The sequence below is a fragment of the Archocentrus centrarchus genome, unplaced genomic scaffold (genome assembly GCF_007364275.1).
Source record: "Archocentrus centrarchus isolate MPI-CPG fArcCen1 unplaced genomic scaffold, fArcCen1 scaffold_29_ctg1, whole genome shotgun sequence".
Classification (NCBI taxonomy): domain Eukaryota; kingdom Metazoa; phylum Chordata; class Actinopteri; order Cichliformes; family Cichlidae; genus Archocentrus; species Archocentrus centrarchus.
In genome coordinates this window covers 455,322-470,438 of record NW_022060258.1, presented here as the reverse complement: position 1 = coordinate 470,438, position 15,117 = coordinate 455,322, and the positions used below count along the sequence as shown (strand labels likewise).

At 39.8% G+C, this 15,117-nt stretch overlaps 1 protein-coding gene across 1 annotated transcript in view; it reads right to left on the bottom strand.

Annotated features, from left to right (window-relative positions):
- cadpsa (Ca2+-dependent activator protein for secretion a) overlaps positions 1-15,117 on the bottom strand; it is a 479,373-nt gene that overhangs the window by 405,907 nt on the left and 58,349 nt on the right. Inside the window, exons 2-3 of the mRNA XM_030723859.1 lie at positions 12,955-13,068; positions 7,310-7,642 (exon numbers count right to left, since the gene is read on the bottom strand). Coding sequence (XP_030579719.1) covers positions 7,310-7,642; positions 12,955-13,068 — 447 coding nt within the window. The remainder of the gene's footprint in view (positions 1-7,309; positions 7,643-12,954; positions 13,069-15,117) is intronic.

Genomic DNA, 15,117 nt, shown 5'->3' with positions numbered 1-15,117 from the left:
TCCTCCCTATATAACGCACGGTGGAAAAAAAATGCAGTCGACATCAAGTGATGATGTAATGGTCCTGATGTTTCTAAACAAGAGAAGGAAGAAACAGAGTTTATGGGTTGATGATGATGATGATGATACTTTATTGATCCCACAATGGGGAAATTACAGTTAACAGAACACCCATCCAAGAAGACAAACAGAACAAACATGGGGAGATAGGTGAACTGTGGCCATGCTGCCCCCCTTCTGGAGGCGCTGCCATTAAAAAGCCAGAAACAATAGTGAAAACATATAGGGATGAGTGAGGAAAAAAATCATCTCATACTTTGTATACATTCACACATACACAGTATAAGGTTACAAAAACCTCTGCGACAGGGCAGAAACATATAGCATGGGAGCACTAGGGTGGGGAGGGATGGACAGGGGAGCCAGCGGAGGCGAGTGGGGGGGGCGGGGTCGGGCTACTGTGGGGCTGACTCAAACTCCCTCCTCAGCTAACAGTTCTGATAAGATGTAGAGTTCATCAGCAGCTAGGTCAGGGAGATCAGTCCAACACAGGTCAGAAGAAGACAGGACGGCGGGGGGGTAGAGCATCTGTTTACAAAACATCCTGGAGACAATTTGATAGGCGGCAGTCCAAGGCCACCAGGGAGCCAAATTCCTGATTCTATGACTTGTTTTGGTACAGACTGAACTGATTAAATTGTTGACAGCCTTCAGTCTTTCTGGCACCTCTCTGTGGCGAAAAATCCAATTCATCCGAATCTTCTTGGTTCGTTCCTTCGCCGTGCAGAAACAGATACATACATCTCCAAGATCTTACCCCTCAGAATCAGCTCCAGATATACAGAGTCTGAGTTTGAGTCTGTACCCTTCCCGCGTTCCTGTCATAAGCAGCCTTATCAAGGCCAGACAGCTGCCTAGACTTCCTGAATTGCAACAACAAACCAGGTATCTCCCGGTCCAATTCGGAGAAATCCCAGTGTCAATAAGCCAAATGTATGTGTATTCCATTAACAATACGGCCAGGCACGTCATCTTCCACACCACACAGGAATCCATAACGTAGCCAGCTGGAATGTCAATTGATAAGAGTGAATAGGGTTCTCCTTCCCCCAATCTCCTCATGGTGAAAAATTGATCAAAAACAATGGCATGGAGAGACCAGCTGACCAGATCCATAATTATAAATTCCAGTTCGGTAGTTGTGTGAAGAGAGGCTCTAAAGCAGCAAGCAGCAAAGCAGGGGAAAAAGGAAGGGCTGGGGAGAGAAGAAAAGTGCGACCGTCTCCGCTGAGAGCTGAGAAAAAAAAAAAAAAAACTCATAAGAAAGCAGCAGCAGGGAGAGTTTCATGGTTTGATCACGAAGCTGAAGCTGCATCATGGATGCTTTCACTCAAATTTCTGGATGTCAGTGGGACAGTTTAAGCTCTTGTTGGCAGAGTTGGGATCACATGTGAGGAGGCAGAGGATAATATCAGAGAGCCGACTGACCCGGAGCAGCGTGTAGCTGTGTGTCTGAGGTAAAATATTATGATTTTATTGTTCCCACATCACTGTATATTCAGTACATCGGTTTGTGTTTTGAGCTATGACCTCGCATGCTGCTAAATGCAGCGCTCTGATGGGTCAGTCCTGTTTGTTCGCTTGCGAAAGTCAGAAAAATCGAACTTGATCCGAAAAAATAAATGCCGCAAATTCGTCCTGTGAAATGACGCGGTCAGTGTGAACGGCTGCATTAAGAACAGGAGAGTCTGAAAAATATTTTTAACGCACGAAACATTCGCACGGAATTTACGCGTCCGGTGTGAAAGGACCTTAAATGTGGAAATATTTCAGATTGAGCTACATCTGCCAAATATTGGCATTCAGAACGATGTGAAATGTGTGGACATCAACAAAATATAGACAACACAACACACCTACTTTAGTGTGTTTGGACCATAAAACCTGAGGCACGAGAAGCAGAATACTCATGACTATCGAATGAATGTGGACCACGCATAAGATAACTACAAATCTGTTGAAGAAAAACTGTGTAGAAATTTTTTAGTTAAGATGTTTTAGTTGATTATTAGCATATACACGACACTGAAACAGTATGTCAGCCTGTGTGATATTCTTTTCTGACTTTGAATTGTGCTTTGGGTAAACTGTGTGGAACTTATAAAGTGGTCAGACTCGTACATTTCACTATACGTGGATATATATGCATGCACAGATGGTTATGAAAACCAAGAAATTTTTTTTTTTGACTTCAGCAAGAAGAATGTTGGTGTAGGATCATTGATGAGGATTTCTTAGTTAGAGTGTAATTAAGCTAATTTAACCCAATCAGTGAGACCTGTGGTTTAAACAGGGAAGCAGACCATGCAATCTACTTTAGTGCTAAACATAAATCTTGAGACCACTGTCAGTGGAAGCAGGAAACAAAAATTATTAACAGCTCCTGAAATCCTGACCTCAACTTACTGGTCAAGTACAGAAAATGCAGCTTTATTCAGAGCAATCATGGACCCTGCCCTCAACTAGCTATGGTGACCCTAGGCCATTAGTTGCTACAGCCATCTCAGTCATGGTAGCCCAAACCTCAACACAACGTGAAACAGCGTCGGTGCTAAAACAGAAACTAGTATTGCATGTTTAATTTCCAAATCTGCTTAATAGACTCATACAATAGATGAATATGTGAGTAAAACAGCTGTTTGAGTAGGTGCGCATTATGTGCTATGTGTGAGGTATCAGTGAAACACATAATTAAAGTAGTAGTTGTTTATGATAGACTACATGTCTTTGTTTAAGGAGCCTAACAGCTATCATGAAACATACATAATAAAGACAAACCAACTGTTGCTGTTGTTGCTAAAAGGAATGGCCATTGTATAATGCTCCTAGCAGTTTGGAGTGAAAGACTCTGAATAAAGAGAGCCCTCCAACTGTTGTTTTGTGTAAAAAAGAGGGTTTTTGTTTTAAAAAGAAGCGTTATGGCTCCCTGGAACCCGGCTGCACCATCACTGAGGCTGATATTGTTTAAAAGAGCACCTGCGTGACTATCTCACAAATTTAAAAAAAAGACAAAAAAAACAAAAAACATTAGAATTAACGCAGTAATAGATTAGTGAATATATACTAGCATCACACTTTTCTTACTAGACTAGTTTGTAACAATGAATCCAAACAACAAAAACTCTGTGTCAGCTGATCACACTGTCACCACTCCATGCTTTAACATGGAAAAAACAATGTGGTGTTCGCAAATACGAAACAGCCAGGGCACTGTGTTACTCATCACACAAAGCTTACGCAGAACGTGGAAAAATCCCAATAGAGAGAAATACGCTAAAGCAAGCCCTGCTTTCTTGATAATATGGGGGTTAACGTCAAGATAAAAACCTACTTTAATTAAAATTCGTGTTAGTAATAGATATTCTATTAAACTAGGGTTGGTAGATAGTGTGAGGATACATTCAGCTGCCCCCCTCAAAAAACTGCAGCATATAAACAGTTTTCTTAATAGTCAGGTTTGTAACAATGAATCCAAACAAACAAAAACTCCATGTCAGCTGGTCACTCCATGCTTTAACATGGAAAAACACTGTACTACTCATCGCGCAAAGCTTATGCAGAAGGTTATGAAAACCATGAAATTCTGTTTTTGCCTTCAGCAGAGGAGAATGTCGATGTAGGCCTATTCACGAGGGTTGCATAGTGGTTTTTACAGAAAATAGATTGTTCACTTCACTAAAGTGTCACACTATAATCCTGTGACACGATCCAGAAAAAGAAAGAAAACAAAGATTTTCAGTTAGCTTTCCAATACCTGACCTCAAGTACTGGTCAGTACAGGACCCACAGCTTTATCCACACAGAGCAGAGGCGTGCTCTGAAACAGCTACGGTCACCGTAGGCCATTAGCTGCTGCAGCCATCACAGTAATGGTGTTCCATTACTAGCCAATCCCGATACCAGACAGCGTGTGTAATTCACATCTCAAACTAATAATTACTAGAGACCAGCATAACATAGCTGATAATTCTGTAACTAAACACATAAACACCGACATGAACACTGTCACGAGTCTTCGCACATTCATCTGATCCAAACAACAACAAAATATCCATGTCAGCTGATTACACAGCTGAAGCTCCATGGAAAAAAATTGTCCGCGCATTGCATGCACTACATTTAAAAAAAAAACCCTACTTTAATTAAAAATCACGTTAGTAATCCATCGCTAAACTGCCACGTATAAGGCTTTTTCTTACTAACCAGGTTTGTAGCAAAGAAATAGAGAGAAACACGCTAAAAGCAAACCCTACTGTCTTGGCACCAGAGGGGGAAACTTCCAAGACAGTGACTTGTTTCAAACACAGCACGGCTTTGGGATTGTATGCACTACATTTAAAAAACTACTTTAATTAAAGATCACGTTAGTAATAGATATTTTATTTTCATTAAATTAGGATTAGTAGGACATGTTAGGAAAAGTTTTGTCGTGCACCAGCAGTGCCACCAGTTTTTGAGGGTTACACATGCGCACATGCACGAACATGAATGTGCACCGTGGTGTGTGTGTGTGTGTGTGTGTGTGTGTGTGTGTGTGTGTGTGTGTGTGTGTGCGTGTGTGCATGCGGGCGTGCGTGCGTGCGTGTGTGTGCGTGTGTGTGTGTGTGTGTGTGTGTGTGTGTGTGTGGGGGGTGGCTGTTGGGCCACAATTTTTATAGTACCCACCACATTTCTAAGATTTGTAGGGCAGAGAACAATAATTTCAGTTTTATCTGAATTTAGAAGCAGAAAATTAGAGGTCATCCAGGCCTTTATCTCTTTAAGACATTCCTGCAATTTAACTACTTGATGTGTTTCATCTGGCTTTATGGATAAATAAAGCTGGGTATCACCTGCATAACAATGAAAATGTATGCAATGCTTTCTAATAATAGTGCCTAAGGGAAACATGTATAGTGTAAATAAAATTGTTCCTAGCACAGAACCCTGTGGAACTCCATAATCATTCATAGTTGTGTGAAGAAGACTCTTCATTTACATGAACAAATTGTAGTCTATTAGATAAATATGTTTTAAACCACTGCAGCACAGTACCTTTATTACCTATATCTAGAGGTGGCAAAGTACTGACATTCTGTACATAAGTAGAAGTACAAGTACTTGTGTTAAAAAATACTTTGGTAAAAGTCAAAGTACTGGTTCAACTTCTTTACTTAAGTAAAAGTAAAAAAGTACAGGCTCTGAAATTTACTCAAAGTAAGAAAGTAAAAGTAGCTCTTTGGAGGACGTTTCTACCTGCTATTTTTGTGTAAAGCTAACTGAACCTTATTATATATTATTGTAAAAATATAAAATAATACATGAGAACACAAACGTTATTCCATCTAAATTTTAATTCTAATGAATGCACTCAGCTTGAATCTGTTATGTAGGACACAAACTGTGAAAGGGAATTTAAACACAGCTCTGTTCTCTGTGTCCTCCATAGTAGAGGGTGACTGTGTCTCCACCTAAACACAAACATGAGGATACTCAGGTTACAGTGGGATTCAGAAGGTGGAGGAACCCTAAGATCAGCTGTAGTGGCTCTGCATGGGGAGAAGAATCACAACTTTCTATTGTGAGCTGCAGTAAATGATGTTGGTGTGCAGGCTGTGATCAGCTGACCTGCTGCTGCTGCTCTGAGGTTTACTGCTCTGTGTGGATGAACTGAACTCACAAAGATGTAACCCAGTATTTCACAGCTATCTGAGCTGATCTCCATCCCCTACACTGACAGCATACAGGCTGTATAAATGTTGGATTCAGTGAATGAATCTCAGCATCAGCAGCTTTGATTCAAACTCATCTCTGCTGCACTGATGTAACCTGTAACTCTGACCATGAACACAAAGTGCACCAACACAGAGCTTTACTGTAAATACAGTACAACAAGATAACCTGTTTATTACGTACTAAACTGCAGTATTTTCATACAATCTTTGAATTACACAAAGTCAGTATACTTCAGTTTATTTTCCAGTCCTTACCTTTAATTCTAGCCTCCCTTCTTCCTCTCCTGTCCTCTTTCTCCATCTCTGAGTGAACTTCTCTCTCTTTGCTCTCCCTGAAATGCAGCAGCTCTTCTTTTAGCTAGTAGACACACTGTGTGACAAACTGCACACACTTTGTGTGTTTGCTGATATTTGTTGAGCATTTAAAAACGTTGCATTTACCTGCCACACGTTACTCCCTTTATGCTCGCTCCTCTTCAGTAGCGCTAGCTAAGCTGTTTATGTCCTGCGAGCGTAACTTACGGATTCGGTCCGGCCCGCTGTGACCCCTGATTATAGCGCTGTAAATGATACATTAATTATATGGGTTTGTGTATTTAATCCCTTTGTACCCGATAAGCCCCGGTGATGGAGGATACGCCAGTACGATTGTCTCTTATATGTTAATATTCCTCCGTTTAGGCTCAGATCGCTTGATGTTTGACGGCGCACTGACCGAAAACGCAAACTTCTCCCTGACGTGTTAAAAAGTAACGAGTCTGTTTGAAAATGTAAGAAGTAGAAAGTACCGATACTTGTGTAAAAATGTAGGGAGTAAAAGTAAAAAGTACTCAGAAAAATAAATACTCAAGTAAAGTACAGATACCTAAAAAATCTACTTAAGTACAGTAACGAAGTATTTGTACTTCGTTACTTCCCACCTCTGCCTATATCATACTCTAAACTCTGTAATAAAACGTTATGGCCAACAGTATTCAACAGTAAGCTGCACTGAGGTCTAGCAGGACAAACAGAGAGATAAGTCCACTGTCAGAGGCTGTAAGAAGATCATTTGTAACCATCACCTGACTGAAACTCTTCAAATAAACCATTCATTTGCAGATGATCAATTAGCTATTTTACAACTACTCTTTCAAGAATTTTTGATAGAAAAGGAAGGTTGGAGATTGGCCTATAATTAGTGAAGACAGCTGGGTCAAGTGATGACTTTTTAAGTAGGGGTTTGACTAGTGCCACCTTAAAAGCCTGTGTTATAGCCCACTAATAATGACAGATTGACCATCTTTAAGATTGACGGATTAATTAATGGTAGGACTTTGATATATGATCTATATGATCTGATCGTATCCAAATCAGTATTTCTTTTTTTTCATATCTTTAGAGCAGTGGTTCTTTTTTTGGCATGTTCACCTTCAGAAGCAAAAAAAATTAATGTCCCACATCCCACAGTAAAAAAACCTTAAAAAGGTTCTAAGTTAAAATGTAGACAGCAGCAGCAAATATTTGTTCCATACAAAATATGTTAATAGACTGACCTGACAGGCATTATAAAGGAGCTGGTGCTCAAACTTCTTGATACCCAGGATCTGCTGGAACATCTCATACAGCTGGTCCTTGCTGAGGATGAGCTCGGAGGCGGCACTGGCTGTCATTCTCTGTTGGTGCTTCCTGGGGTCCTCTTCACCTCGATGGATGGTGTCAAACTTGGCTATCCAGGAGCTCAGCACTGTTTCTTTGCTCAGGCCATCGATCTCGGGCAAGCTACGCACACGTTTCTCTATGTGCTTTTTAAAAACCTCCCGAGAGTCACTAGCTGAGCAGCCACCACTCTGCACCATCCGGGACACACGGTCACTTTTCAGGAACACCTGCAATCAATTTGTGAATCAACAGATCAGATTTTACAATAGGTTTTCCAAGAGGTATGTACACAGCTACAACATTAACTCTTTAGATGAACATACAGTAGGGACTGCTTCCGCAGTTGATACCTGCCACCATCCTACAGTCAAGCTCCAACATGAATAAAAGTCATTTAACTTAAACTCAATCTATTACTACTCTGTGTAGTTCTACTTTTCATTCATACTTTATATGATAAAATTATTTTTCTATATTTTGGTTTTTTAAGGAAGTAGCATTGATTTGCATTAAACAATGTTTCTAAGGATCACTGGGATTTGGAAAAGGAATAAAGAGAAGAATGTGCATTTGGATCAAATATGGATCAAAATTGATGAGTAAAATGGGTTTTGTTTGTTTTGTCTTCTTTTCTATCTTCTCTGTTTTGTATGAATAAAAAGTAAACAACAAAAACAGTAAAATAGAGTAAAATGTTAGACAAGGTGTAGAACAATGTGCTGTATCAATGCATTAGTGATTAGAGTAATGAGGGTTGTATTAAAAAGTTCTTTAAGTGTATTTACCAACATAGCTTCTAAAGGGAAGCTTTAGAAGCTATGTTGGATACATATTTTTTAGATAAGAGTTAAATTTAGGAAGTTAAATTTAATGGATTTTTCTTTATGTAAATCCCTGTTGATGTCTCATGATGAGAGCAGATAATGCTGCTATCTTGTGAGCAGTTGGTTGTTGAAAACAATTTTTTTATAATTTGTTGACGTCTTATTAAACAATAGTTACTCTTCCACCTTGAATCTTGCACCTGACAAATAAAGTATGAAAAACTAAAACTGACACTAAAACTAATCAAAATTAAACTAAAACTAAGCATTATACAAAAAATAAAAACTAATAAAAATGAGCAAAACCACTCTGACACAACTGATGCAAGATGCTAGCAGGCAGGGCATACATGGAACGCCCTAACCAAGTGGCTGGCATAGTATACAGGAGCATCTGTGCTGAGTATGACCTGGAAGTCCTGAGGGTTTGACTCAGGTGTGTTGAAGCAGAGACACATCTAAAACCTGTAGGACACCGGACCTCGAGGCCTGGATTTGAGGATCCCTGCTGTAGAGACAGACGTTGCAATACCAAGTGATGGCAACATCAAGGAGAAAGAACACGAGAAGCTCAATAAATACCAAGGGCTTAGAGAAGAGCTAGAGAAGATGCATAAGATGAAGGTAACAGTGGTCCCTGTGGTAATCGGACCACTCGGGGCAGTGACCCCCAAACTGGGAGAATGACTCTACTGTTACTGCCAATTCCTTTCTAGCACCCGCTCATGTGCTTGACCATGTTAGCTGCTATGACGTGTGACAGAAATATTCATGTTGTATTGAGGGAGGTTATTGGCTGGTAGTTGGATGGGACTGGGGGTCCTTGGAGAGTCCTGAGCCTTAAGAACAATCACTGTTGCTGTGATATTGATCAGCTGGATGGTTTAAGTGATGCTCTGTTTTCATTTGGCAGCCAAGATTGCTGCAGACAGTGCTTTGAAGTACTGAAACCAGGAGACACTTCATCGTCAGATGTCACCTGCACCTCACTTTTATGCATAGAGTCCAGTTTGACACCTAGCTTTGATGTTGAACTTTCTGTTCACTGCAATGCAAGGTCCTGATCTTTGAGTAGTTAATATTCCCTTCATGTAATATGGTCAGTGCAAGAACTCAAGCTTTTATTCTTATACTGAGTGATTCCAGATTCTATTCATCAGGGTTCTAAGTTAACTTTTTTGATCACCAGCAAATGTGGCTGGTAACTCTCTAAAGTTACCAGCCAATCAGAATTTCCACTAGCCAAATTTTATGCGGTAAAAATAAGAGAAATGAGTGCCACTGAATGCATTTGATAATTTTATTAACATTGTTAGCATGAAAAACACAACACATACCATAAAATATACAAAGAAAGTGCAAACAGGTTTGGGATCAATCAATCTATATATATATATATATATTAGGGGTGGGACTTTAACGCGTTAATTTCGATTAATTAATTACAGGGAAATTAACGCGTTAAAAATTTTAACGCATTTTAATCGCACTTTGCACCGTGGAACGTTTCTCAGTGCACGAGTTCCCGGCATACAGATTATATCGACGCACAATGTCCAAATTAGGGGCCGCATCCTGCGAAGGACCCGCCCACGTCTTTCGCAGCCCACGAACACCACAAAGGCCGGAAGTGAGCAGCTAGCCTTCATATCAGCTGCCGTCACCTCTGCGTAGCTCATGTTGCCTAGCAACCGTGAGTGCGAAGCACAGCTGTGTAAAAACAGCTGTTAAACGGAGAACGAACTTTTTCTCCTTTTTGTGGTTTAATTTTAAGTCTTTAATTCAAAATAAGCTGTTAAAACAAGCGTAACACATTTCAACATCAAGGAATACAGCTGAGAGAATGATTAATTTCCAACTATAACAAGTGAGACATTAATGTTGAATAAAACTATCCAGTTATGATGCTTAACTTTAATTTCAGGAGTTTATCACAGGAGCACTTCCACCCTTCGTTGGTCTGTGTAGCAGACTGGTGGGAAAATAAACAAAATTTTGAAGTTTAAGCTTATGTATATTGATTTATTCATCAACCAAACTTAAATTAATATTTATCATGTTAAATATTGAAATGCGATTAAAATGCGATTAATTTCGATTAATTAATTACAAAGCTTGTAATTAATTCGATTAATTTTTTTAATCGAGTCCCACCCCTAATATATATATATATTATTTGAACCATGTCCTCAGAGCTCTTCTTCTTCAGAAGCGGCATCAGAATCTGAGCTACTCTCATTTTTTGCTGCATGTTTGCGCGCAAAGTTAGGCCTGCGTGAGCGCATGCTGTCAGCATGCCATATATCCATGGCTTTGGACGGGTCAAAGTCAGTTATGTCAGGTGAGCACAACTGTATTTTCAAGAGGTCAGAGAGGATATCATTAAGGCGTGAGCACCAGTCACTTTTCACCTGCTTCATGACACTGAACCCTCTTTCGCAGTCAGCTGTTGTTGCAGGGATGGTGAGGAGAGCATCAAAAAGATCAAGGACATCAGGACACTAGTGATGGGAATTCCGGCTCTTTTCAGAGAGCTCCCAAATGGCTGCTTAGATTTTATTAAAAAAAAAAAAGTGTAAAATGAATTACTAATGTAAAAACATACATTAGGCCTACATCAAACATTTCTTCATATACTCAACATATAATAGAGTGCTCCAAATACAAATTATAAAACAAAAGATTGGAAATCAGAGAAAACAAGGGCCTTTGAGGAGGTGATCCTGTTTCTCCTGCCTGATGACCTGCCCTGTTTTGTTATTCTAATTACACTGAGGGATGAACAATTCGTATACAGTATACCTATGAGGGTTGTTTGTGTAGCCTGCTTAATATTAAATTTTGAATTTGCAGTCTACGCTCTGTCTGTCTATCAGAATAAGCCTTTAACGCCAGGCGATCGCTGCTGAATCGCGGGTTTCCTGACCTTACAAAGCGCGAACAGCTGATTAAGACAGCGTGTCACCGCAGAGTCAGCTGGTCAAAGGAACTTGATCAGCTGGCTTTTCGCGTAATTCCGCGACCATTCGTGCTATCGAAAATATTCAAATGGTTCCTGAAAGCTAAGAAATTACACTTCACAGTCATGTAGTGGTATTACGGTATTTGTGACCGGAAGTCCGCAAATGCCGGCACTTTTGGAGTACGCTGTTTCTCACATGTTTGGAGGTATAAGGTTAAATGTGTCCAGTCTTTCCGTCACTCATTTTCCTCACGTTCCCGCGTGTAGCCTCTATGTAACGCGCAACTTCGTCTGGCTCTTTCATGTCTCCATTTTGCAGGAGCCCCTCCCTCTCTGGTGTTTGTTTATTCACCGTGCAGTGTGTCCGTGGACCCTCCCCTCCCGCTCAGCGTAGACGATCATATGCTACCATTCATCTTAACCAATCACGTGCGGCTTCCACAAAAAAAAAAAAAAAAGAAAAAACGAACGAAAAGATAAACCGCTCACTATCAGGAGCCGGCTAGTGTTCATGGGAAATGTAGGAAGTACTGCCAGGGGATAAATGACCGAGAACGGAGCCTTATGTATCATGCATGTAATGCCTCTTGCATCACTGGCAAAATTGGCTAGTAAGTTTTTATAAACACCCGCCAAAATGATTTTTTACCCGCATTTGGAGGGTTGGCTGGTGTTAATTTAGAACCCTGCTATTCATTACGCGTCTCTTCAAAAGACTGTTTAAAAATGTGAGATGCAGAGAAAATGGAGAAGCCAGTCTGGCTCTTCTTTTATTGCATTTTCCTCTTCTGTTCTTGCACGTCCAGACTGAGCCAACCAGGCCATTTGGGAGCCCACTATTAACACTGCCCCGTGGAGCTCAGTGCATACTCTCCTTCACTTATTACAGCCAAGGAAAGTCCACTGTGGTTTGGATTCTTCTTATTCATTTTTTTATTATTATTTATTGTAACAAGGAAAATTTGCATAATTCAAAAGGCAGTTTAGACATATAAATTACATAAGAATTAAAGATATTTATTTTCCTATGAATTAGCACTTTGTATTTATCTATTTTATTGATTCTACAGAGATGTAATCTTTTTTCTTCCACAAAAGCTTGTCACGGTCTATGTAAGTGTGGTGACCGTGTGGTGTGTGAGGAGCTCAAGTCCCAAATGCAAGACTCAGAAGCAGGACTAGATACAAGGAGAAGACTGAGACAATAAATACACAGAGGGATAATCACGGAACAGACAAAAGGCGGGGAGCACTGCTAAATGTAATCACAAAACAAGACAAGGAAGTAACCTAAACAGAGAGTACAAGAGACAAAGACTGACAAAGTAAAACAGGAAACAACTGAACATGGAGACAAAAATGCAGACTTGACACAGAAAGGCAGACACACAGAAGAAAATCAAAATTTTAAGGCCACTAGGAAACTAAGTAAACTAAAAGGGGAAAGCACATGAAGCAAGATAAACAGTAATTCATAACTAGGAAATTAATGCACAAATGAGATAACAAAACAAACCAGTGATTGCAAATGAAAAACAAATAAATTTCAAAAGTGCACTAAACTGAAAAACACTGTGTCAGAGAACCTAGACCATGACAAAGCTCAGATTAGCTATAAAGGTGGAGTGTATTGGCCTGTCAAATGCAGCAACTTTTATATGCAGACTGTTAAAATGAATCAGCTGGATCATAACTACATTAAATACACTTTTTGCAAGTACATTTATGTAAATCAAACATGGCATAAACTTACCTCATAGTAGCTCTGCACAGCATTGATGAAAGCCTCATCAGCTACAATCTGAGTTTCTCCATTAAGAAATGCCTGGAAACGGTCTTTGACTATCTGTAGCTGCTGCTTACTGATCTGTGGAAGACATTAACAGACAAAAGAAATAAAAAGATGCTAGAAAACACACAATTTTATAGTGCATCACCTGCAGATACAGTGAGCCATATAATTAAAGATGACCTGCTACTGTTGACAGCACACTGAAAGAATCCAGCTTCTATGATATTAAACCATGTCACCAACATATTGTCAAAAGAGCTATTTGGAAGATTATTTTGGAAATCAAAGCAACGTTTCCTAGAAATTATGTTTCTACTAAGAATAGTTTTCTCAGTTAAAAGGAGGCAAAGTTTTAATTTCTGGATGGATTATATAGAAAGGCAACATTGTTTTTTAAATGAATAATGTGCCACATTTATGAATTACATTAGCTGGAGATGTTATAAGGGATGTCATACAGCAAAACTCTCTAGAGACCGGAAACATGAAACAGCACCACCAACTGCCCACAGCAAGTTGCCCTACTTAAATGTTAATTTAAAAAAAAAAAAAAATATATATATATATATATATATTATATATATATATATATATATATATATATATATATATATATATATATATATATATATATATATATATATATATATATTTTTTTTTTTTTTTTTTTTTACAGGGGTTGGACAATGAAACTGAAACACCTGTCATTTTAATGTGGGAGGTTTCATGGCTAAATTGGACCAGCCTGGTGGCCAATCTTCATTAATTGCACATTGCACCAGTAAGAGCAGAGTGTGAAGGTCCAATTAGCAGGGTAAGAGCACAGTTTTGCTCAAAATATTGCAATGCACACAACATTATGGGTGACATACCAGAGTTCAAAAGAGGACAAATTGTTGGTGCACTCTTGCTGGAGCATCTGTGACCAAGACAGCAAGTCTTTGTGATGTATCAAGAGCCACGGTATCCAGGGTAATGTCAGCATACCACCAAGAAGGATGAACCACATCCAACAGGATTAACTGTGGACGCAAGAGGAAGCTGTCTGAAAGGGATGTTCGGGTGCTAACCCGGATTGTATCCAAAAAACATAAAACCACGGCTGCCCAAATCACGGCAGAATTAAATGTCCACCTCAACTCTCCTGTTTCCACCAAAACTGTCCGTCGGGAGTGCCACAGGGTCAATATACACGGCCGGGCTGCTATAGCCAAACCTTTGGTCACTCGTGCCAATGCCAAATGTCGGTTTCAATGGTGCAAGGAGTGCAAATCTTGGGCTGTGGACAATGTGAAACATGTATTGTTCTCTGATGAGTCCACCTTTACTGTTTTCCCCACATCCAGGAGAGTTACGGTGTGGAGAAGCCCCAAAGAAGCGTACCACCCAGGCTGTTGCATGCCCAGAGTGAAGCATGGGGGTAAATCAGTGATGGTTTGGGCTGCCATATCATGGCAATCCCTTGGCTCGATACTTGTGCTAGATGGGCGCATCACTGCCAAGGACTACCGAACCATTCTGGAGGACCATGTGTATCCAATGGATCAAACATTGTATCCTGAAGGCAGTGCCGTGTATCAGGATGACAATGCACCGCTACACACAGCAAGACTGGTGAAAGATTATTTTGATGAACATGAAAGTGAAGTTGAACACCTCCCATGGCCTGCACAGTCACCAGATCTAAATATTATTGAGCCACTTTGGGGTGTTTTGGAGGAGCGAGTCAGGAAACGTTTTCCTCCACCAGCATCACGTCGTGACCTGGCCACTATCCTGCAAGACGAATGGCTTAAAATCCCTCTGACCACTGTGCAGGACTTTTATATATCATTCCCAAGAGGAATTGACGCTGTATTGGCCGCAAAAGGAGCCCCTACACCATACTAATAAATTATTGTGGTCTAAAACCAGGTGTTTCAGTTTCATTGTCCAACCCCTGTATATATATATATATATATATATATATATATATATATATATATATATATATACAAATCTTCTGTAGACTTTTAGAAATTCCCAGTGGCATTTAAGTGTTTATTTAAACTTGAATTATCATCATGCAGTTGTATGCATCTGACATTTAGTGAAGTTGCAATTTACATGTCAAAACAATGAAGT